This window comes from Poecilia reticulata, chromosome 2 (assembly GCF_904066995.2).
Source record: "Poecilia reticulata chromosome 2, P_reticulata-male-v2, whole genome shotgun sequence".
Taxonomy (NCBI): domain Eukaryota; kingdom Metazoa; phylum Chordata; class Actinopteri; order Cyprinodontiformes; family Poeciliidae; genus Poecilia; species Poecilia reticulata.
This window is the reverse complement of record NC_088831.1, coordinates 7145810-7170557: the sequence shown is the minus strand read 5'-3', so window position 1 is coordinate 7170557 and position 24748 is coordinate 7145810. Positions and strand designations below refer to the sequence as shown.

The window sequence follows — 24748 nt, the reverse complement described above, 5'->3', positions numbered from 1 at the left end:
CTGTTTTTCTAATGGCTTGTTTGTTTTATTCTGAAATGAAAAAGAAAAAAAAAGCCATTCAAGTTGAACCGGGGGGGAGACGAGAATGAGACGCTTAATTTCAACAAATCTGATATATTTAGTGTAAATCTACATTTATCTGTTATTCAAAGACGTGGAAGTCGCTTCATTTTTAATGTATGAAGCAGAGCAAGAAATTCACAGTGGACAGAAATTGTATTATAACCCGAAGGCTTTGACGGCAGGTGGTGGGAGGACAACGTCTCCTTGCTGAGTCTCTGTTCGTCCTTTGTTGGACACGCCTGACCAATGAAGCTCACTCTTACTGAAAGGTGAAGGTTGTCTTCCTCGCTCTTTGTGAAACGTGCTCTTTGTCAAGGTTTGCAATTTTCTGTTTCAACAAGATGGAATTAATTAAATACAGTGTGACTTTTTCATTGTGTTTTTTAGCAAAAATTTGTGTTTTGATTGTTTGAACCTTATAAACAACAGTTTTAATGTGAATTTGGTAGATGGAGTAACAATAAACATTTTTATTTTTGCTTATGGATGTCGGTTTTTGTGCTGTGATGCAGACGTTTAAGCCAGTATTTAAACACAACCGTGCAAATTTGAGTTGTTGCAAAAAAATGTCCTTCAAATTTAGAATTTTAAAAATGTTAAGAGATTAAATTTTGGGAAAATCTGGATTTTTTTTCTTTTTACTGTCACAGTCCTTGGGTTCTCCATGTTTCAGTGTTGCAGAGCGACCATCTTGCTCGAGAAGCGTGTTTTACAGCTTCTGTTTGGAACAGTATTAGGGAAAGGCACATTTTTCATTTTTTAAATTATGAGAATAAAGTCATAATATTTGAAGGAGGAAGTCGTAATTTTATGAGAACTCCAGCGCGAACAATAACTATTTCAAATGTAATCCGCGTAAGTTTTACAAATAAGAAGATGCTACAGCTTTGAACACATCAGTGTCAAATTATTATTATTAAATAATCATATATGGGGATCATGCAGGCTGCCAGTTTTTGCTTTTTATCCTTCTCCTTCTACAACTTGTTCCTTCAAAACCCCCATGTACAACGTTTGCTTTATTTCAGAGGCACCAGTACAATCTAACAGGATAAAGCTGCATAAAGGGACCATTTTGTCTTTGTTGCAGCCCACCTTTGGGAGTCAGAGTAATGCGTCCGCAGCCACTGAACCGAGCAGGAGCGTTGCTGCAGGCTGAATGGCAGATGGCTCTGTCAGCGGGCGCAAACACAAACGGCGAATATGTTGCAACATGTAATATCAGCTGGAAAAAAGCAGGTGTAATATAGCTTTTGATGTATGGATTGAAGCTAAGTCCCTTCTTTCTAATGGAAAGAACATTTTCCACATTTTAGACACCAAAACAGAGGGAGGAGGTGTAATATCCAGGCGGCCCGGACTCCCAGCGGGACCATGTGGATGTCATTAGAGGACATGCCAGGAGAGGTTCCTCCCTGTCCGCCCGTCCTTCCTCACCGGCTGAATATAAATCAACTCGGTCAGCATCCTGATCCGTATCATTTATTAATGTGTGCTTTTCATCCGCGAGAGCCCAGGTCCGGAGAGGCGTGTGCGCATTAGCATATATCTGTGTCGGCGTGTCAGGGGGATGCACCGAGCAGCTCGCCGCATTGTCATGTTAATGCAGGGCTACAAATTAAACCAGGACCTCTCAGGGTTGATTGAATTTAATGGCTTCCAGATACACATATGTTGCTCACCGTGTTTTCTGCTAGCGGAGGAGTGGAGCTGCTTCTAGAAACGAGAGGGCTTTTTGTTAAAAATATGAACTTTTTAAAAAGAAAAATGTGTTTCTGTTTGAAGAAAAGCAGCACATCAGGGGTCACATTTTCCAGCCTTTAATTAATGGAAAAACAAATTAAAGCTTTTTTTTTTGTGCTTTTTTTTTGTGCTTTTTTTTAAAAAGGTTTTTCACAATATCATTTCTCCTAGATTAGCTGTGGGAATTCCTTTTTTCTTCTTCTTCTTTTATATGGCATCATGATCTAGTCACGCGTCTTCCTAAACTCGCCTCCAGCCGTGTGTGTGTGTGCGCGCCTGTGTTTGTGTGTGTAACATGTCAGCCTGCATTGATTTATCCCATCTAACAGGGAGGAGCAATTCACTCAGGGGTTTCAGAGGAAGCCACATCCAATAAAGTCTTTGAGCTGAGTGGCCTCTTGGGTTCTGCCCTGTCTGTCGAATGGTTCCACTGCATTTTTTGAACCGGTCAGAGAAAAGCTACGGTTCAGTTGCAGAACTGAATGCAGAAATGCAACTCCTGAGGAAGGAAAATAAAGAGGAAAAATCAGAAAAATGTAGGTTAATGCCATCATATCATGATATTGTGCAGCCTGATGTTAAATACATAAATACACTGCAAAAATACAAAATCTTTGGCCTAGGTTCAAGTGCAAATATATTATACAGTAAAATTTGACAAAAGCATTATGAAATAGAAAGAAACAAAGTGGGACAAAAAGTGAACACAAACTGACTACTATAGATAAAAATGCTTCAAGCCATTTTCTGAACACATCTGCTTAACTTTAGTGGCATGTTCTATTCTCTTTGCTATTTTTTAAAATTTTCATGTCATAGTTATACCATCACACCAACAAGAACTTGGAAGATTTCTAATTAAATTTTAATATGAAATAATAATATTATATATTTTATTATTTATTATAAATAATAAAATATTCAGCTGTGAATTCTTTATTACGTATTGATTATTTTCTTTAACACAAATGCCCTATGTGTCTTTTCTCTGTGGAGCTGTGTCCACAAAAACAAAATGTGATTCATTCATTCATAGAAATTTAATTGGGAACTAAAAACAAAGGATTACCCGATTTACAAGATTAGAAAAGCTACGGTTTAAATCGAAAACCTTAGGAGAAAATCCAAATTGGAAACATCTGACAAATTAAAACTTCTCTTAACATACAGAGTCTGGCTAATAAACATGTTTTTGTTCCTTTTTTCCCTCCCGCTCAGGGTTCATTTCCAGGGAACTTGCACTTGGTTCTGGTGTTGCGTCCCACTGCTCTGTTCCAGCGGATTCTCTCGGACTTCCTGTTCAAGTTCAACAGGGATGACTTCAAAATGAAGGTGCCAACATGACCAGCGAATGTTCGATCACTTAGTTTTATTTATCGTCTCTGATTATTAAGTGTGTACAGTGATGGTTTTAGATGTAACCACACGGGCGGTTGCCCAGGGTGACATTAGAAAGGGCGGCTCAGAAAAACCAGATAAAAAAAAATGACTTCAGATGCGTTTTTTTCTCCCCTTCTTGGAATCTCCTCTGATTGCGTGTCTTTATCAGGTGGTGATGCTGAGTACAGTGACCGAGCTCCATGCCTACATCGACCCGGGGCAACTGACCACAGAGCTGGGAGGCACGCAGCAGTACTGCCACGACAGCTGGATCTCACACCGCACCGTATGCCGATGCGTTTTCTGCACATTCATGGCTCCGGTACAGGTTTTTTTTTAAAGGAACGCCTGTATTTCTACGCAGGCCATCGAGGCGTTCGCCCTCATGGTGAAGACCGTGGCACAGACGCTGCAGGCGTTTGGCACCGAGCTCGCAGAGACGGAGTTACCCAATGATGCAGAGGCCACCTTGGACCTGCTGCACAAGCACACACTGCAGAAAGACACAATGAAGGTTGGCAGTCCCCTTTCCTCTTTCATAAATATTTGAAACAGGATTATATTTACATAAATCTACGGCAAGCAGTTTCTGTTTAATATAAAAGTATCTAGTTATCCTAAGTGATGTGAAGTCTTCTAAACTTTTGTGTTTTTTTTTTTTGCTTTCATATCACCAAGAATATTTATTAAGTTTTACTTGAAAGTAGAATCAGGGTGAACCCATTTACTTAACAAGGCTAAAATAAGAAAGTTTAAAAAAATATTGGTTATTTAGTTTGTTTGCTAAAAAGTATCTTTCCAATTCCTAGGAGGACCTGAAGGTGGCGCTGTCTCAAGGCGGGCGTCTGCTGGCTTGCATCAACGAGCCTCTACAGACGGACCCTGATTACAGCATGACACAAGATGAAATGGAGAACTTGGCGACTGTTCAGAGGTGCATAAATGGGATGGACGCATCCAAAAAACTGATAATTCGCTTTTTCTACAAACAAACAAAGAAATTGCTCCTCAACAAGTCTGCTTCTTTATTTCATAAACCCCGCTTCAGACTCATGGGTCAGTTGGACGAAACAGAAACGGCGTTTGATGACTTCTGGGAGCGTCACCGCACCAAGCTGGAGCAGTGTCTGCAGCTCCGCCACTTCGAGAAGCACTTCCGTGAAGTTAGTCGCCCTTTGTGCCCCGCTCGCACCAGTGGGAAGCAAACTTTTAAGTAAACGAAGCGCCTTCTTGTTTCCTTAGGTGCGTCCCCAGCTTGACGTGATGTTCGAGCGCCTGTCGGGTTTCTCCGAAGTCAGCATAAGCCCCGCCCACGCAGAGCACGTCCTGCGAGAGCTCAGCAGCCACGAGGAGAAGGCTTGTGTAAGATCCCCAGTACAAGAAAAATAAATTAGAGCATTTTAATTCAGTGTTTAGAGGAGGGCACTGCACGTCCTTGCAGAAGAATTCACACAACATGATTATTTGTGGATTTTGTCGCCACGTTACAACTGCAAACTTCAACGTGGTTCAGTAGGATTTTATGTAATTGACGGAAAACAAAGTGGTGCACAACTGAGTAACGGAAGAGAAAGGATTGGCAACATTTCAGTCAAAATAAACGACTACAGGCAGATTTATTGGCATTAAAATGATGGGTCCATTATCAGTCAGTGATACACACACTGTTCCATCTAGTGTTTTATCGACACACCATTTGTTTGTGTTTTGTTTTATCAGGAGCTGATGGACCTCGCCTTGTCTCTGGCCAGCGAGGGGGAGAGACTGATAGAAAACTCTCACTACGCCGAGGACAGCATCCGGCCCAAGTGCAGCGAGCTGAGAGGAGTGTGCGAGGTGATCGGCTCCACTCTGCGGAGCAAGAAGGGCCTCCTGCTCAGGGCCCGGGAGCTGCACCACGCCCTGGAGAAGGTACCGCTACCGGAACAACGTCAGGAATAAGGAAATCTGGACAAAGCGCTGAAAACGTTTTTCTTGCAGGCATCAGAGTGGTGCGAGGATGGGATCCTGCTGTTGGCTAACCAGCCGGTGGACCGCTGTCAGTCTCAGGACGGAGCCGAGGCGGCTCTGCAGGAGCTGGAGCGCTACCTGGATACGGCGGCTCTGCACACCATCTCGGACCGCGGCGCCATCTGCTGTCAGTACGAGGCCGTGCTTAATCCTCAACTCAGGGTGAGAGGATGAGATTTCCCTCTGGGAGTTTTATGAAAACATGACATGCAGCAGTGTTGAAGTTGGACTCTTCCTCGATCAGGACCACATGGATAAGGTTTTCCAGAAGCAGAGCTCCGTTCAGGAGATGTTTGAGAAGAGACGAGTTAGCCTGAAGAAACTCGCCGCCAAGCAAACCAGACCAGTACAGCCAGTGGCACCGAGACCGGAGGTCAAGTCTCCGCTCTCCTCTCCCAGTGAGTCTCCAGGGAATGAATGGATGCAGCTAAACGTCATGTGAATGAAGTGGTTAAAATGTGAAAACGAATCTGCTTTCCAGATCCAGAGAGAAAAGAGAGGAGGTACTCAGCAGATAGTGCGCTCTGCAAAAAGGTAAAAAAAAAAACTGTAATTGTTAAAATGCCAATAAAATATGTATGAAGCGCTGCGTTTACGGAGGTTTCTTCTTCTGTAAATATTTAGGGCGAGTCTCCCGTACACAATGGCGGCACAAGACACGCTTCCCTTTCAGAAGAAGAGGAAAACCTGGCAGTACTTCGTCGGTAAGTCGTCCTCAGAACTGTAATCTAATAACTGACAGCTGAGGCTAATTCGGATCCGTCTGAATCCTTTGTTTGTTTCATTTCCTCGGCTTCCAGGCACGTGATGAACGAGCTGCTTGAGACGGAGAGGGCGTATGTTGAGGAGCTCCTGTGCGTTCTGGAGGTGAGCGCTGCGTTTTGCCCGCAGCCCGGTGCTGGGCGCCGGATCGTGGCATTGATTCGCTGATGTTCTGCTCAGGGTTACGCAGCAGAGATGGACAACCCCATCATGGCTCACCTAATCCCCAGCACCCTGCAGAGCAAGAAGGACATCCTGTTTGGGAACATGCCGGAAATTTATCAGTTTCATAAAAGGTACAGTTATCAGTGTGCTTTTTCTATCTGTTGGAACTTAAATCAACATTGTTTTTGGGTTTTTTTTCTTCCCACTAATCGGAGTGTTTCGTTTTTCTCCCCAGGACGTTCCTGAAGGATCTGGAAGCGTACACGGACTGCCCAGAACTTGTAGGCCGCTGCTTTTTAGAACGGGTATGATTTTTTTCTCTCTTTTTCTTTCTTTTTTTCCGTAATTACCCACAACAAACAAACATTTGCTTTACCAAAGAACTGCACGTTCTGTTGCCGCTCCCCTCCAGATGAAAGACTTGCAGATCTACGAGGCCTACTGCCAGAACAAACCTCGCTCGGAGAGCTTGTGGAGACAATGCTCAGACTGTGCCTTCTTCCAGGTTTGACGGCTTCCTCCTCACGTCTCTTCCGGGAGAAATGCAGCCCTGAGTGTTTCCGTTGACTTTCGTTTTTGTGGTTTTAGGAGTGCCAGAAGAAGCTGGAACACAAACTCGGTTTGGACTCCTACCTCCTCAAACCCGTCCAGAGAATCACAAAGTACCAGCTACTGCTAAAAGTGAGCAACCCCGTTATCAATTTTTAATAAAACAAACATTGAGCAGTATGACTCACCGCCCGTTGTTTTCCTTCAGGAGTTGTTGAAGTACAGTAAGGGCTGTGACGGTGCCGACGACCTGCAGGAGGCGCTCTCCTCCATCTTGGGAATCCTGAAAGCCGTCAACGACTCAATGCATCTCATCGCCATCACAGGATACGAGGTTTGCATGACGTTCACTCGGTTATTTATTTCATTTTTTTAAATCACAAGTCATTTAACTCCAATGGTTCCCAAAGAAGCGAATTTGACAAAACATACAATCACAGCATCACAATGCCAATTTCAATGCCTTAGAAAAAAAAAGATTAGTAATAAAAACGGTAACAACACTTTCTCAGATAAAGATAAATATCTGAAGCACAAAATAGAATAATTAAACGTTAATTAAGACAGATAAAAATGAATAAAGACACCTTTTCAATAAAAACGCTGCCGCCTTTTCTTCTCCCAGGGCAACCTGTCGGATCTGGGCCGTCTGCTGATGCAGGGCTCCTTCAGCGTCTGGACGGAGCACAAAAAAGGTCACGCGAAGGTCAAGGACCTGGCCAGGTTCAAGCCCATGCAGAGGCACCTGTTCCTGCACGAGAAAGCTCTGCTCTTCTGCAAAAAGAGGGAGGAGAACGGGGAAGGCTACGAGAAAGCGCCCTCGTACAGCTTCAAGCACTCGCTTAGCGTAAGCCTCACGTCGTTCTCTCATCGCCGTCGTGTCCTTGTTGCAGCTTAACGTGTCTGTCTATGGGGGGGTTTATGTGCAGATGAGTGCGGTGGGCATCACAGAGAATGCTAAAGGTGACAACAAGAAGTTTGAGATTTGGTCCAATTCCAGAGAAGAGGTCTTCATAGTGCAGGTAACACACAAAAAAAAACACACACAAAAAAAACAAAAAACAAATCAGCTGCCTCTGCAGACCCGCCTGTAAATCTGCAGAACAAACAGAGGAATATTCTGGTTTGCTTCTTCTTCCAGGCTCCGACTGCAGAGATTAAAACGGCCTGGGTGAACGAGATCCGCAAGGTTCTGACTCAGCAGCTCAAAGCCTGCAGAGGTAGGCCGGTTTGCTTTGCGCTCTCCGTTTCCTGCAACGCGCCTGCGGCTCGTCTCTGTAGCAAACTGTCGTGTGTTTCAGACGCCACCCAGCAGAAGAGCTCGGACTCTCCGAATCCCACCAGCAATAACTCCTCTGTCTCCCTCAGGTGGGGTTACAGATTACTTTGAAAGATCTTGAGTTTTATTAAATAATTTCTTACCTTTCCCACGTAGGCGAAAAAGTTGCTTTTAGTATTTGCCCAGGTTATCTTTCTCAGGTGTTAAAATGTAACTTACAATCTAAAAACGTGTTGGCAAAACAGGAGAAATCCGAATTTTGTAGCCGTGTGTGAAGCCGCCCATTTGTCTCCTGCAGCCCGTTCCGCAGCAGCGCTCAGAAGAACCAGAGGAAGCAGGACGAGAAGAAGGTGGAGCCAAACCCGACCTCAGAGGGGAACTCGTGTCCCTCGCCAAAACATAAAGGTAAATTTGTCGCCACGCCTCGTGAAAACAACAAACTCAATCGCGGCTGCAGGGCTTTTTAAAATCGTCCCCTGTCTCTGCTGAAGGCTGCTATGATAACTCTCCGTAATCTGGACTCTATTTCTCTCCGTCATCTTCATCTCCACGGCTCTATTTGCTCTATCCTCTCTCCCATTCCCACCCATCGCCTCCAGATGAAGCTGTGACCAGCCCGACCGCTGACCGGTCCTCAGTGGCTAAAAAGCGTTTTACTTTGCAGGGTTTCAGCAACCTCAAGAGCCCCAAAGGTAACATTAAGAAACAACAACCTCATGAGTTTCCAGAGCTATAAAAACCGACGGTGGAGGTATCCCGCCACCTGGTGGTCGAAAGTGAAACAATCCTTTTGCTTTTTTTTTTGCGCTTTTGTACCTTTTCTCTCCTCTTTCCCATTTTTTCCCAAATAAAACCTGACTTTTGCTTTTGCTTCCCCCGTCTCGACACGCTGCTCGTTTCTCCCTCTGCTCCCTGCCTGCCTGCCCAGGCTCAGCTCTGAGTCCTGAGCTTTCCTCCAAACGCCACTCGGTCAAGAGCGACCCCTCGCCGTTTGGGTTCAAAGGTACATTCTTGTCACGTCTGTTGCTTGGGTAGTTTGGTACTCGCGTTGATTATAGATTTCACCAGCGTCCCGTGGAAATACTCTCATTTCACATTTAATTTGTTTAATATGTGTGGCGAGAGACCATTTTATGTCAAAATTTAATGAGAGAGACTATATTAATCCTTAAATGAAAGATAAAATTCTTGTTTTTTAATGTAAAAAGCTAAAGGAATTTTCTATAGTAGGTACTGTAAAAACAAGGTACCATTTTAAGCCTCCAGAATTATGCCACAAATTTGCTTATTCCTGAACAAGCTCCCTAAAAGGCCTCATAAACCTGGAGGTTTTATATCAAGAACAACATTTTCACACTGATCTGCAGATCGTCATCCCTCAAAGTCTCTTTTCCGACTTAAACATCTCTCTAGATGCTTCACTAACTCTTTCTTTTAACCAACTTGGAAGCAAAATGCTCCCGAATCCTCCAGTTTAAAGCGTAACACCGTTTCCTCTCCTGTCATTGACTCGCTGGTAGTTTCTTCCCCCCTTTCAGAGCCGGCTTCACGCAGCACTCTGAGCAGAGTCAAATGGATGAGTACCTCTAACCTGTTACAGAGCAAGCGGCAAGGTAACACCGCCGCTTGAAGGTTGGCGGCTCGGTCACACTGTGGCTGGTTTTGCTGTTTCGGTGCTTCTTGTGGTGAAGTCGGCAGCATTTCAGAGTCATTTTCTCCCGCATTCAGACCAGAGAAACAGTTAATTGAGGTCAAATGGTTGATTTGACATGCCTGCTTCACCATAAATCAGTTTATTCTTCTTTCCACTTTGGGTGGTTTTGTGCAACTTCAACACCTTTTCAACAACCAGATCTTTGAACAGAAGAAATCCTTCATGTTTCCCAGTTTTACTCTCTCTGAATTGGTGGACTGACTTGTCTTAGTTTGACACTTTCTCCTAATTTGACTGTGACTTTCAGTTTGCAATCACAAACGTGGATGTTTTTTCTAAAATTCAACATTTAGATTAAACTTTTGTTTTCTGTGGAGATCGCTCGGATATGGACTTTTTAATGCTTTTGTTGAACAAAAAGCGGAGAAAATAGCAAAAACAATTTGGAGAAAGAAATTGGTCTCCCTGGTTGCAATCTGATGTCACGATCTGAGTGCGTCAAATCAACATTTTTCTTCTTCGTGTCTTTAATTTGATTTGACTGAATCCTTTGTTGTCTTTTTTTAACGTCAGGCTGGAACAAGCCGTCTCTGTCAGCGGACGCCTCGGAGGAGAACGACGGCTTCTCCAGCGGAGAGGACCCCATGACCTCTGACATCGAGGATGAAGTGGTGAAAAAGCTGGTAAGCTTGAAATCTCTGGAATTCCCTAATCCTTTTTTTCACTGTAATTATCTCATTAAATATGTTTTTTCTGGTTTTTTGTTGTTGTTTTTTTAAACTCTGAAGGCTCCAGGAAAGTACAGCGTGGTAGCAGACTGCGAGAAGGCGGGTCCTCAAGAGCTGTCTGTCAAAAGTGGAGACATGGTCCAGCTAATCAGAGAGGGAGAGGACGGACAATGGTAAAAACTTTCCTTCCACCATCGAAAGACATTTTCTTAATTTGAGGGTTTCACTGCTGCAAAAAAAGTATTTGCTCCGTTTGAGAGTTTTGACAATTTCTCTTCTTTGGATCAAACTTAACAGATTTCACTGGGATTCCATGTGACACAACAAAAGTGATACATTATTGTGAAGACTATTTTCAAGTATGCTTCCTCCTCTGCAGGTTTGTGAAGAACCTCCGCAGCGGTAAGGAGGGCTGGGTGGCAGCCGCGAACCTCCTCAGCCTCATCTCAGAGTCCAAATCGTCTCAGTCGCTCAGCAGCTCCGGTCGGTTGCCGTTTCTCGTCAGTCTCTTTGCTCTGTGTTGCGACTGCGAGCGGAAACTGATTGCGCATTTTGTCCTGCAGATGGCAGCGTCTCTGGGAACCTAAGCACCTCTTCCAGCTGCAGCGAGACCTACACCAGCTTCTCCGACATCAAACCCTGACCGAAGATCCCATCCCCGTCCCTCAACCCTTAAGTTATTTTTCTACTCTCGTCGTAAATTCTGCAGCTGACTCTGACAGGAGAACAGAATCAGTGTTTTTCTTTTCTTTTTTTTCAATGGCACACTTTAAAGTTTCCTTGCACCTTAAACTTCTAATTTTTGCAGTCGTACCATGTGGACTCATCGTCTCCTGTCGGGTCTGCTTTAAAAATCCCAAAAGACTTGGAAAACTTAACTTACTGGACATGCGTTCAGAGCCATAGCGCTATAATGTAGCATCAAAAGAGACATTTTAAAGAATATCTGCACTAAATGCAACAACACTGGAGTCAAACTTTGCAGCTCAGCGACAGATTCTTCTTCGGAGCTTCGCACAGATGCTATCGAACAGGCATTTCACGTATCGCGACGGCTTCGGTGTCGGGCATTGATCGTACACTGTGAAAAGTGGCGGGTGGCTGCAACCAGAAACATGCCGGCGGCCGCGTCTTGGAGCAAAACTGAGCTCCTCCTGTTGTTGTTCGTGGGAGTTGAAAGAGGCCGTTGTGTGTGTTTGGTTGGCACAAAAATGCTGTATCCCTTCCATATTTTCACAGAATAAGCAAAGGTATTGATGTCTTAGAAGGTGAAAGATCCACATCCTGTATTTCTCCACTTATAAATACTGGCAGCTTGGACATCTGGATTTCTTTCTTTCTTTTTTTTTTCCTCTCCGTTTATCTCAGGAAAATGTAGTGGTTGCTCGGTCCGGCAGGTGTGACTGCATACCTGCGCATGGGGGCTATCTGTCTTTGTGTGCACATTCCTGCTTGCCAGTCCGTAGAGCTGTTAAAGGGGCAGGCGCCGGTTGACTCAGTGGCTACATAAATCAATTTCCAGCAACACTGTGGCAGCACCACCCCTGCTGACGCGCGCTGAAATGACCAAACAACGTCGCAAATCTCAATCAACTGCATTTATGTTTGTTTCTCCACACAAAAGAAAGCTTTGTGCTCGGCCTTTGCTACCAGCCCCATTCAGGCATGTGACACTCGCCACTATTTTTCTTTTTTTTCTTTTTAAAGAAAGCCAGACCTGCTCAACATGTTTGTACGCACCCATTTAGTGTATCTGATCCCATTGGGGAATGATAAAAAAAGTGTTTGTTTTTTTTTTTTGTAGGATTTTCACAAAATGAGGAACTTGTGCTGTTACAAACACAGAATCACATTCGCTCTTTGAGAGCAAACATGGTTTTATATACCCCCGGGTTTCTACTGTATCCACAAGGCGCTGTAAAGTACTCTCTTCCTTTATTTTTATGAACAGGAATGCTATTGAACTAAGCTCAGCTCCACCCGTTTATTGCCCACACTGGGCCTGACGCCTCTGTTAGTAAAGGGAAAGGAAGAAACTATGCTGCAGACCTTTTCGTTTTCAAACTGTGTGTGTGACTGGCTGGCCTTTTGTGTCGGTAAATGTACCTGTTCTGTCGACGTCACCTCTATACCTCATGCCGTTCTCCTCAAAAGCACGTACACTGTAAAGAAGAATCTCTGTCTCAGCGTTTCAGTCTTTGTGGCATGTTCCTCACAGCTCCCCATTTTGAATCTAAATATATATATATTTTTTACCTGTTCGTACATTATGAGAGTTTATTTTCTGCCCTCTTTAAAGAAAAAAAAAAAAAAACCTGACACGGGCACTAAACTTGTCGGAGTTTGATCATGGTCACACCATAAAGTTAAATGAATCATTTTTACTTTTTAATCCGAGGCTGGAAAAAAAAAACACATTTGAGAAAGGGGTTATATATTTTTTACTTTTCTGTTTTATGCAGCACATTGCGGCAACCACTGTCTTTATTTTCTGATGGTATATCTACTGTGTATGATGGTGAAATAAAAGTGTTATGAGACATATGTATATTTGTAAATATGTATTCTGACTTCTATGTACAATTAAAGCAGCTTTAATAAAGTCTGAGATTGTTTCCTCAACTGGATTTCTTATTTATATGACTGCAGTATTAATTTTAATTATTTTGATACCAAAATTTGATGTGGTCTTGACTGTTTATTACAGGAGTTGAATTGTACCGAAAGCTAGTTTTTTAAAATTTATTCTTTAATTTCATGTATGACATTTTCACAATATTATGCATTCTTATTCTGCAAAGTAATTATTTGCATTATTACTCTGTCAAAGTTATTCATTTTGACCAAAGTAGTCAGACAAAAAAAAAAAAAGGCTTGTGTTTTGGCTCCTTTGGCGCTCCATACAGATGGGTTACATCCCAGTTAGATTGAAATACTAAATAAAAGATTTTGCAGATTTTTCTAAATATTTTCTACAGAAGTCTACAAACTATATAACAGATATGTTTAGCAATTTTACCTTTTGCGCTACTACTAATTTAAATGCGTACATCAGGGAAAAGCTGTGAAGAAGGTGCAGAGGAAGGTATCAGGTGAGAGAATGTGAATGAGATTTGGCCGCAGCTGGAAAGATACAGATTCGTCAAGTTAGTAATGACAAACTTAACTACCTACTACAGGAAGTGGGGTATTTTAAACGCTATAAATAAAAACTATCTCTGATTAAAAAAAATAAAAACCAGAATAGAAGAGTGCATAGGACATTAATAAAAAATATATTTTTGTAGATATTAGCATTAAAGTTATTTTTGAAACCCATCTTTTTAGCGTGAATTATCCTTTGTGATTTTATTTTGAAAATCAGTACCGGAATTAGTCTATTTTATTCATGCTACCTTTTCAGAATACTGGAGCGCGACCAGATGGAATTCTGCACTCCCTTCTTTACGGATCCCTCACGTTTTAAATTGTATCGCAGACATTTTTAGCAGACTTTTAGCGGTCAACAAACAGCCCTGGTGTGAACACAGAGTCTTTACTTTCAGGCTCGGCTGCGCTGTGAACCGGGACTGGAGCGGTCAGGACATATAAAAGGCACCAAACATCTTCTCGCTGTGAGTATAATTTCTAGCTAATGTTGCCGAAAGCAGTAGCTTCCAGTTACCCTTATGGCTTCATATCACTGCCCTTGACAATGTTCATAACTTCACGAAAGGGGTTAAAATGTGTTTAATGGTGATACATATGGGAGGCCTTTCTCGTCCCCTCCCCCGTCGTGCGGTTGTTCCTGCAGTGATGTCTACAGCTGTGGTTAGCTTTGGAAATCTGTCAGACAAGAAGGGAGTTTGGCTGGAGGCGAGAGGGGTGTAGCCGTGGTAAACCACATTGTCTGGGTCTGTTAATGCGGCCTTATGCGCTTATCACTTCCCTCCACCTTATTACTAGATTACTCCGCCAAACCCCGTCGTTTATGGTCTCTTTAACTTCACTGTAAATGCCGTGCGTGTATTTTGTTTTTGTCCCCCCCCCCTCCTCTCTTCCCTGCCTCCTTATCTCGTATGTTACTTTGGACAATCATCGTCAAGCAAGTCTTAAAGGAATACTACCCCTCTTCCGGTGTGAATTTTCAAAACAAAAACTGTTCAAAACTAAAAAAAAATGTGTTTTTATTTTTTCTGCTTTTAAACTGGATGTTGGTCATTTTGTGAGTGTGAGGGTTATCTTTGAAGTAGTTATCCTAAACTAGCTAACTATCTTCAGCTTTGACTAGGCCAATCTAGCACATCGATACATTGAAGCCAGGAAGATGGTTCTCCAGACATAGTACATTGTTAGTAGAACAGCTGTATTTAAATTGAGATTGAATATACACTAATTAAGGTAGCTGGTTGCAATTTAATTTTCTTAGAAATACTGGAGTTAAGTTGGCTGAATACAAATTAGAGCTGCATTATACTAGTCTGGGACAAACGTATAGTTATAATAATACTCCTGAAATTTTGGATTATATCAGCTCTTTACTTCCTTTTTCATTATCACAATTATAATGATAGATTGTGTCATCTGGGACATGTTGCTGTGAAATATCACCTCTGTTGTCCAGAAATTGAGCTGCCATGTCGTGACAGTCATAAGACTATCATACAGCAACAGTCTTCAGTCAGAGGCCTCTTCTGACTTATTGCAAAACTGACTGCTACTGGAGATCCTTTCTGCCCACTGCACTACTATCCTCAAAGATTCTTTAACACTTGGATGTTATGAATTACGATTAAATATTTTTAATCGAATTTAGCTGAATTTGTTGACGTATCACCGCAATAAAATGGTCAAGTCAGTTTATTTGTGTGTTTTCACAAACTCAGGCCCCGTTGCACCATTATCCGACATCAGCTGAACCTGTCAGCTGCGCATTTGTCCAGGAAGGAAACATTCCTACCTGTTTACCTCAAAATCGCCAATTTCCTTGCAAATAATGAGTTTCCAGAGACTGAAATTATTGTCTATCAGAGGGCTCTTATAGCATTTACAGTATTTACCAAAATCTATCAACCACATAGGAGCGTTTTTCTTGAGTTTTTTTGTTGTTGCTTTTTTTGGCACACATTTTGAACAAATTTGCAGCTTTTGACATCTTTTAACACCTTTAAGCCCAGTTTTTGGTTTGAAATGCCTTTTTAATTCCAGAACAACCTAACATTTAAGTGTTTTTTAATTTAATATTTAGGTTAATGGCTTTACCTAACCTTGTCAGGTTTAGGTAAAGCTCCGTCTCGTAGTTCCTTTTCCTCCTGAATGGCATCTCCAGCATGTGACTGCTCAGCGCTTCCTGATCTTCGCCTTGCTGGATCGCTACGTCAGCGATTAGTCATCCGGCAAGCGCAGGTTGATTCACTGGAAGTTGTAATCCGGAGGTGAAATGTGGTGTTTGGTATGTTTGACAAGTTCACAGCCAGTTCAGCTGTTTTAATCATGGCTAACCAGTACACTGGGATAAATTTCGGGCTTTATTTAAGCATTTGTCTCTGTCACTGCTTCCCAAACTTTAGCTGTGTTCTGTTTATCTCCATCAAGATTGTGGCTTATAAATTAGGTATTTGGGTTAATGCAGAAGCTCTCTGGTTAGCTTTTATTCAAACTGAGCTGATAGCTGTGTGCTTTCAACCCCAGCAGACATCAGATTAATCTCATTACATCACATTTAGTCAGTTTTCAGAGGCAGGAATGAACACTAACCAGCTGCTGAAGCTTTCAATGGCCCAAAGCCTTGTGATCAGGTAATTAAAGCTAGCCCTTTGGACCTTATTCTTAATAATTACTGGGTAACAACAAAACCTACCAGGAAACGCTGGAGAAAAGGACCCAGCATGATTAGCTAAAGAAGCATTAAGGGGTCTGTACTCTGTTTAAGATACTTCCTCACAGCGCTGTTATACTTTAATCAAAATGGAAAGATCGTAATAAAATAAAACCAACCAAAACAAGTAATCAGGAGTTTTTCACTTTAAAATCTGCTTACTGAGTTAAATAACAGCTAAAAAAAAACATTTTTTCCAACATTATATTTCAACACTCTTTAAAAAAAAAAGGCTACAATGATTAAATTGCTACTCTGCTTGAGTTAAAAACACACAGTCCTGTGCTGCATCGCTGTTAGATGACAATTATCACATTAACTTCTGAAAAGCTAATGGCAGCAAGATGGAAACAAATATTGGTTGCTAGTATCTGCCCAGTTTTACTTGTTTTACTGAATTTCAATTATCTCTTAAATATTTGAAAAAAGAAAATGAATCTTTGGGAACTGAAATATCTGAATGAAGGGAGCGTAATGCCCTCTCACATTCCCAGATGAGGATTAGCAGTCACAAGTTCCCGTCGTCCCGAGCTGTTTCCCAAACTGCTCCTTCTTTATGCTGAAGTGCATGTCGTTATCTTATGCGTTTCCATGCCAACAGAGTGGCTTCAGCGCCGTTCTTAGCCGGCCTCCACCTAGTGGGACAGGCGGATGCCAAACACTCCTTGACATTCTGGGTGTTCCAGGGCAAAATACAACCTGAGCGATGAGTTGTGCAATGATGGAAAACCACGGCATGTCTGCTTGACATCAGATGAATGTGTTTTTCCTTCCAGGGCTGTATTTAAATGGGGGAAAAAAAGGAAACGCTGTTGTCAAGGTAGACTCGTTTTTGTTAGCTGGCAGATGGTTTTGAATCTTACATTTTCTGCAGGGTTTTATCACAACTCAGGCACATCAAAGTTGTCTGACTTGGCTACCGTCAGTCCAGTTTTGTTGCTTTGCATCCACTTTGTAAGCTCACAGTCTTTGCATATCTGGGATGTCTGAAGTGTTTCGGACCTGACTCATTACTTGCAGAACAATGACGTGGTGCAGAAATGCAAACCAACAAAGTCACACTGGCCTTGCAGTTTCTTTTTTATTTCTAATTTTACCTCATGTCTTTTTTGTGTGTTGCTAGTTGCCTTTATTTATGATTAGCTTTACAGGAAGGACAAAAAGAGACGACCCAGGGTTCAGAGTTGAAGGACTGTAGCCTCCAAATATGGTATTAATGTTAAATATACAGTGCATTTTAAACAGGGCTGAACTTTTCACACGTTGATGTCAGAGGTATATTTTAGCTGCAGGGGCATCTTTTGCTACAAATGATCAAACGTACACTAAAAGAAGGCTATAAAATGTTTATTTTATTAATTAAAAATATTTAATATAATTATTAGTAGCCTGTCCCTGCCATGTATCACAGACTAAAATCTGTTGTGTTTTGCAGGTCTCGAGGCGTTAACGGGTGTCCGTCATGCCGCTGTTTGGTAAATCCCACAAGAGTCCCACAGACATTATCAAGACCCTAAAGGAAAACCTGGCCATCCTGGTCAAACATGACAAGAAGACAGACAAGGTAGGAAAACCCAGACTCCACAAGATGAGTTTCTCTAGCTTCCAGGATGTCCAGAGGCTAATTGGTCACAACGCTCTGTGAAATTAAAGATATGAACATGTCACCTCCTGACACTTCACTACCAGGACCGTTCAGTCTCCTACGCACGGTAGCGCTGCATTCCTCCTAATCGAGTTGCTTTTTTTTTCTTCCTTCTGCTCGCCTCCTCCATTCTCCAGGCATCTGAGGAGGTTTCAAAATGCTTGGTGTCGATGAAGGAGATTCTGTACGGCAGCAACGACAAGGAGCCGCACACTGAGACCGTGGCCCAGCTCGCGCAGGAGCTGTACAACAACGGCTTGCTGATTGCGCTGGTAGAAAACCTGCAGTATATAGAGTTTGAGGTGAGCAGAAACCGAGGTTGCGAATCCACGTGGCGACGAACGAGGAGGACAAAACTCCAGAATTCAGTGTGTCTGTTTCATTTTTGTGTGTTTTCAGGGGAAGAAGGACGTTTGTCAGATCTTTAACAACATCTTGAGGAGGCAGATCGGAGCGAGGAGCCCCACCGTCGAATACTTGTGCTCCCACCAAGAGGTCCTCTTCATCCTGCTGAAAGGGTGAGTCGGACGTTTTTTTTTGTTACGGCATTGGCTCTGCAAATCCCACAAGCTGACGCAACGCTGCCTCTGTGTATTTCCAGATACGAAACCCCGCAGATAGCGCTGAACTGCGGCATCATGCTGCGGGAATGCATTCGCTACGAGCCACTCGCCAGGATAGTTCTCTATTCCGAACATTTTCACAGCTTCTTCAGCTACGTGGAAATGTCCACATTTGACATCGCTTCTGACGCCTTTGCCACCTTTAAGGTAACTTTGAATGATGTCGGCTTTTATTGATATGGTTGTCTTTAAGGGTTCCTGATGAATAAAACATTCCAGCTATTTCCATTAATTCTTACCAGGCCAAAAAAGAACACTTAAAATTCAACAACCTTTCTGCATCTTGGTAAAATTTCTGCTTATTTTCTGATATTTTAAAGTTACACACATTTGTGTGTAACTTTGGAGATTCGTATCTGTGAAACATGATTTGTAAACCGTAAAAAGAAAATTTGTGCATAACTCTGGGTACTTGTAAATATGTGGTCAAATGCATACACAAATATGAAGAAACTACGAATATAAGGTTTTACCTTATATATATATATAATTACAAATATAAGGTTTTACCTTTTTCTCAAAGGTAAAACCTTTGAGAAAAATGAGTGCTACAAGGAAGGAAATAATAGAGGCTAAAACTCTTCATTTCTTTGATCAGTAATATTTTTATTGTGTCTTTATATCCACAGGATCTCCTTACAAGACACAAAGTGGTCGTGGCTGAATTCCTCGAAAAGAACTACGATGCTGTGAGTCATCGAAGTTAAAAACACCCTTCCAGAGCTAGATTAGTAAACATAGATAACATCACCTAGACGTTATTTTGTGATGAAAGGAATTCAAATCTCTCTTAAAGACTCAGTTTTTTCAAATTGGCTTCCTTGGGGATTTTATTGTTTATTTGTCAACTTTGTATTTTCTGATTGACCTGTGCAGCACTTTGGCTGCCTCTAGTTTTTAAGTGAATGAATGCATACAGCTCTAGATAAAGTTTCTGCTCTGGAGGTCTCAGCCCTGAAATCTTTCGTACATCTCAGACCAGATCGCAAACTCTTAACAAACTAAACTATTATGTTCTTTACATTTGATTGCAGGTGTTTGCTAACTATGAGAAGCTGCTGCACTCAGAGAACTACGTCACAAAGCGGCAGTCGCTTAAGGTCTGACTCGGACGCTGCCCGATGTTTTTATTAAGCGAGTACTCAGACAGCCTGTCAGAACATGAAATCTTTTGAAACTATGCTTCCTGCAGCTTCTGGGCGAGCTGTTACTGGACAGACACAACTTCACGGTGATGACATACTACATCAGCAAGCCTGAAAACCTCAAGCTAATGATGAATCTGCTCAGAGACAAGAGTTCCAACATTCAGTTTGAGGCCTTCCACGTGTTTAAGGTAAAAAAAAAAAAAAGAAAGAGACAAAAATCTGAGACAAAATGTGTTCAAGTGAATTGGGGCCGAACGATATGGCTGAAAAATGTATCGCGATATAAGTGTTGATAATTATTGGTTAATTTTTTTTGTTTTAAATATCTTAAGATTCTGCTAAACTGGTGGCTGTTTTTATTCACAGTTTTTACTCCATGCTGTTCTTTTGGTTTTAGGCAGTTAGTTATAAGAAAGCTGAAACTTGTTATTGATCCCGTCTCTGTCCAGGTGTTTGTAGCGAACCCCAACAAGACGCAGCCCATCGCCGACATCCTGCTGAAGAACCAGACCAAATTAATTGACTTCTTAAGCAACTTCCAGAAGGACCGCACAGACGACGAGCAGTTCAACGACGAGAAGACGTACCTTATCAAACAGATCAGAGATCTGAAAAAACCTGCCTCCTAGAAGAGCCCCCCCGATCCCACCCAGCTTTTTATTAATAGGAAGGCATAGAAAATAGAAAAAAAAAACACATTAACAATAATGGTTGTACTATTTAAAAAAATTATTTCTGTTTGTTGGTAAAAGTAGCTCATAATCAATGATCTAACTTTTGTAAATTTATTTTTTTTATTTAGAAAATCTTATTGTTTTCATGTGTAGCATGTAGCTCAATGTGTTGAAAGCATCTGATTTGCTTTGTTAAACGAACCAGCAGGGGTGGGGGGACGACTTGGGCCAAAAACGCTTTCTCCTTCCGCCGCTTCTTAAAGGTGAAATGTGCAATCATGTGAAGTTGCTGCAAATCGCCAAAATCTTGAAGGATGTTTTTTTTTTTTTCCCTGACAAAGAGATTCTTAAGGGAAGATGGAAGATGTTAGCAGAGTGTGGAGTGAAAATAGTCTCAAAATACCTTTGCGTGTGTAACACTGGATTTGTAATCCATGTAAGCATCTTGAGGCCTTCCACGTGTTTAAGGTAAAAAAAAAAAAGAGACAAAAATTTGAGACAAAATGTGTTCAAGTGAATTGGTGCCGGACGAAATCGAGAAACTTTGGAGATTTGTATCTGTGAAACATGATTTTAAAACCGTAAAAAGAAAATTTGTGCATAACTCTGGGTACTTGTAAATATGTGGTCAAATGCATACACAAATATGACGAAATTACGAATATAAAAGTACACACACGCTATTACAATTTCTACAAACGTAAAATTTCTACGCACAAATTTTTTAACTACAACCTCACAAATATGATAAATACGAATTCAAACCTATGCCTACGAGTCGCCTGATGCACACAGACAAAACTGCATTTACGCACAGATCCGGTTACGACTGCACAAGGATTTTTGAGACTCATTTCACGCTTCAGACAGCCTCAAATTAGTGCGTTTAAATGCTGGCGGAAAGCTGGGTCATATGAGTTTTGCTCGGAGTCTACTGTTTTCATCCTCTGAACGTTTGTGCTTGTGCCAAAGTGGCAATGACGTTATTTCGTTGGAAAACGGAATATTTCAGTACTTCTTTATCCACCTTATTCCTAGCCTCCATGAGGCTTTGCCTGATTTATGGTCGCGACTTCTGCCGCAAACCGGAACCGCCATTTGTTTACATGTTGCAACTCGCTAACCGGCTTTTGTCAGAGGTTTTAGGCTACAAAATATGTGCTAATACAGCTAAAATATGGTAATGTTGTTTTACCGCTACCTATAGATATTGCGGGGAGGAATAGCGACATGAAGAAATGGCTACAAATAACCCGCACTAGCTACTTCACTGACTCAGTATATCTCCAATTATAAGGTTGAACTGAAGGGGAGATTGTTTAATGGTTACAACAGTACAAAAGAAACTTTAGTAATTTATGCATGTTTTTGTGTGTTCCACTATTCTCCACTAAAATCTAAGTAGGATTATAGAGTTTCCCCCCCTCCCTGCCTCGGCCTCCAGGTTCTGCGTTACGGCCCTGCGTTTGCTGTCACAGCACATCGCGCTGCACTCCTTCGGCTCCACAACTCAGATGTCCCGCTGCACAGATTTGTGATGCTTATCTTAATATTAGTGATTATAATGGCGTTTAGTTGCGCAACTTGACGGGCACGTTCATTCGGTGCTGTTTTCACGGTTATTGCGCTGTTCATAATAGTCTCGATGTTTGCAGTTTGTTGTGGCGCAACGTCAGTACATCACTGGCAGCCACAATCTAAACTTGGAGTACAGCTACGTACAGCACAACAGTCACCCCCCCAAAAAAGCCTCCCAGGAATAAGGTGGATAATACTCCAGAATTGTTTATAGACATATTGTGCATTTTTGAGCGGAAGAGATGAGATTACATTGTTTAAAATTTATTGTTAATCTCTTTATGTTGAATAAATAAAAAATATTACTTATTTAACCCTCTATTGCATGGCGTTGCAAACCACACATCTGGACCTCATGTTGCTTCCTTTAGTTTTTGGGGGGCATGATTTAAAGTATAACCAGGCACATTTTTGCCCAAAATAAGGAGGTATTGAAGTTTATGTGACCTTTTACTTGGAAGAGGAGCGGTCCTTTTGTGAAGCAGAGTTGCGTATGCCTCCTACTTGTCAGTTGAAGATCAGTTTTCTTCATGTTTACATTTTGGGCAGCTCTAAATAAAAATATTTTCATGTCTGTGAGTATGTAAAAAAACATTGAAGATCATTTTAAGAAAAATATTTTCATTAATATGCTAAAACTGTTTTTTTGTTTTGTTTTTTTTTGCCTCAGGGCAATATTTCATAGTTGGGGTTCTGTTGTTGACAGGAGCAATTTATCCAGAAAAACGGGGTCCAAGTCCAAACACAAATCTTATTTTGGCTCCATTAAAGAAACATGTATACCTTTGCAGTGAATTAGAACCATGCAGGAACATTGTCTCATATAATATTAAGCTTTTGTAGTTTTGACTGTAAAAGCCACAGGAAAATGCTTATCGACAGTCACTAGCGCTTTATTCACCCCGTCGCACTCAAAAACGCACATGTTCATACACCGATGCACTTAAAGGTAGGGTAGGCTACCTGGATATGAGTGACTTTCCCAGGAGCAAACCAACAACTCTGCTTGACAAGCCATGGCCATGTTGTCTGGAATAGACGGATGGACAAATGGTTGGATCACAGTCGGATGGATTGTAACTAAAATCATTGTTTCTAGACAGTGAAACGCATTTAGAGAATACCAGGATATTGGCGAAGCAGCTTCATGTAGAAACATGTAAAAAACAAAAAAATATATAACATGTTTACTAATGACAACATAGTCATCTGTTACTAACGTTATATTCTTATTTTAGATACAAAATATTAAGTATTGTAAACATTTGTTCTGAACAACAAACCAGAGGTGACATATATTTACATATATATAACACATATGATAAATGTAACTATGTAATATATATATTAGTAATGATATTATATAATACTATATACTTATAGTATATAATATGTAAATATATAAGTAATGATATTGTATAATAAGATTAATATTTTAATATTAGCAATAATAAGAATAATTAAGATTTTAATTTTCAAAGTTGGCAAAACTCATCTTCTGCATGTTTTAGTTCTCTCCCTGGTGGTAGTAACAACCTCCTCAGTCTGTCAATGTTCTTCTTTGGTCTTCTAATGAGCCATCATTTGATTCAGGTGTGCTAAACCAGGGAGAACTAAAACACGCAGGACCTTGAGGACCGACATTGGGCACCACTGTTCTAGACTAGGACTTATCTTCTGGCCATTTTTTTTTGTCGCAAAAAAGGACTAAATCCTTCAGGCAGAGAGTAAAGAAATGAAGAATAGAAAAAGCCAACATAAAGGTATGTTTGAATGTGTCTTGGTAATGTAATGTTTATCAGAAAGATTTGCGGAGCTGCTAATAGAAACTTAGCTTGATAGCGACCTTGACCGGTCCAGCTCAACAACCAAACTTTAATGCTACAGTGTTTGTAGCATTAAAGTTTGCTACAAACTTTAAAGACTGCACAGCAACTTAAAGACTGCACAGCAGTCTTTAAAGTTAAACCGAGCTTTAACTTTAAATGAGTTAGTTCTCATTGTTGGCTCTGTATATTACTGGGGTTCAAAGCGGCGTGTTTGATAACATTTAATAACAATTAACTTCTTAATGTTTGACATTGTCTAGCTAAAAATGTTCTTACATCAGGCTACATGGCTACTGCATATCAAATGAGCTACTCTAAGCTGTAATTGGCGATATTATTTTGTTGCTGAGCATGATAATTTATGTAAAACAAAGATTACTTTTACATCAACTTATAAGTTATGTAAAACGTCTTCTGCAATTAAAATTGTTTGAAGGCTCAGACTAAGCCCATATTCTCAGGCGAGAAAGACTTCTGATATAAATTAAGTTTTTAACTATTGTAATTACAACTAAGAAATTAATTTAATCAAAGAATGTCATATGTGTGTATGTATTCCATCTTAAGTTGGCGTGCACTGGTTGCAGTTTTCTGGCTGATTACCGATCTTGATTTTGGCCGATACCAATTTTTTTGTCTGAAATATCGCCAAATGTAGCAAGAAAGTTGCTGAGTTGGCAACAGTATGGTCACTACTGTTAACTGCAAACGTGCAGACATGACCTGGTGGGCCGGTCAATCATTCAAACCTCTCTGCAGAGCAGAAGAGGACAGTGGCTAACTTTTATACCTTTGTTCAAGTAGATAAAATTGATGGATAAGATTGGCTTCACATATCGGCCAATCACCAATTCCCCAAAGTTAAAGTAATCGGCGCTGATAAGTCAACCAATAAAAAACCTCAAGAGTCAAATATGAAGAAGGAATTTATTTTTTCAGAATCAGAGTAAGTCGAAGCATACATCCAGCTCAACAAAAGAAAGACTTCATAAACATCTTCCACAACCCACTTCAGCGGCTGAAGTGGGCTGTGGAAGATGTTCAATGTGGACACGCTCATA

General features: G+C 41.2%; 2 protein-coding genes across 7 annotated transcripts in view; both read left to right on the top strand.

The window, feature by feature from the left end:
- Positions 1-12955, top strand: part of mcf2la (mcf.2 cell line derived transforming sequence-like a) — a 38668-nt gene extending 25713 nt beyond the window's left edge. For 4 of the 6 annotated variants that reach the window (XM_008426939.3, XM_017302709.2, XM_008426963.3 and 1 more), the window contains exons 5-32: positions 3025-3138; positions 3356-3472; positions 3551-3700; positions 3996-4120; positions 4235-4349; positions 4429-4548; positions 4906-5097; positions 5167-5358; positions 5441-5594; positions 5678-5730; positions 5821-5900; positions 5997-6063; positions 6139-6254; positions 6359-6428; positions 6536-6628; positions 6712-6804; positions 6881-7006; positions 7298-7519; positions 7602-7694; positions 7814-7892; positions 7974-8040; positions 8250-8356; positions 8551-8643; positions 8880-8954; positions 10179-10288; positions 10394-10506; positions 10713-10816; positions 10897-12955. In XM_008426939.3, the coding sequence (XP_008425161.3) occupies positions 3025-3138; positions 3356-3472; positions 3551-3700; positions 3996-4120; positions 4235-4349; positions 4429-4548; positions 4906-5097; positions 5167-5358; positions 5441-5594; positions 5678-5730; positions 5821-5900; positions 5997-6063; positions 6139-6254; positions 6359-6428; positions 6536-6628; positions 6712-6804; positions 6881-7006; positions 7298-7519; positions 7602-7694; positions 7814-7892; positions 7974-8040; positions 8250-8356; positions 8551-8643; positions 8880-8954; positions 10179-10288; positions 10394-10506; positions 10713-10816; positions 10897-10976 (3120 nt within the window). In that variant the 3' untranslated portion in view covers positions 10977-12955. Of the gene's footprint in view, positions 1-757; positions 1303-1379; positions 1523-3024; positions 3139-3355; positions 3473-3550; positions 3701-3995; positions 4121-4234; positions 4350-4428; positions 4549-4905; positions 5098-5166; positions 5359-5440; positions 5595-5677; positions 5731-5820; positions 5901-5996; positions 6064-6138; positions 6255-6358; positions 6429-6535; positions 6629-6711; positions 6805-6880; positions 7007-7297; positions 7520-7601; positions 7695-7813; positions 7893-7973; positions 8041-8249; positions 8357-8550; positions 8644-8879; positions 8955-10178; positions 10289-10393; positions 10507-10712; positions 10817-10896 lie in introns of those variants that run through there. The other 2 variants (XM_017302717.2, XM_017302715.2) reach the window with 2 other exon arrangements.
- Positions 12956-13724: 769 nt separating this feature from the next.
- On the top strand, positions 13725-22172 carry cab39l (calcium binding protein 39-like). Its single transcript, XM_008426922.3, has 9 exons — positions 13725-13947; positions 17626-17754; positions 17973-18137; positions 18235-18353; positions 18437-18605; positions 19088-19147; positions 19493-19558; positions 19651-19794; positions 20056-22172. The coding sequence occupies exons 2-9, from the start codon at positions 17653-17655 to the stop codon at positions 20233-20235; spliced, it is 1005 nt and encodes a 334-aa protein (XP_008425144.1). The 5' UTR covers positions 13725-13947; positions 17626-17652; the 3' UTR covers positions 20236-22172.
- The last annotated feature ends 2576 nt before the right edge of the window (positions 22173-24748 follow it).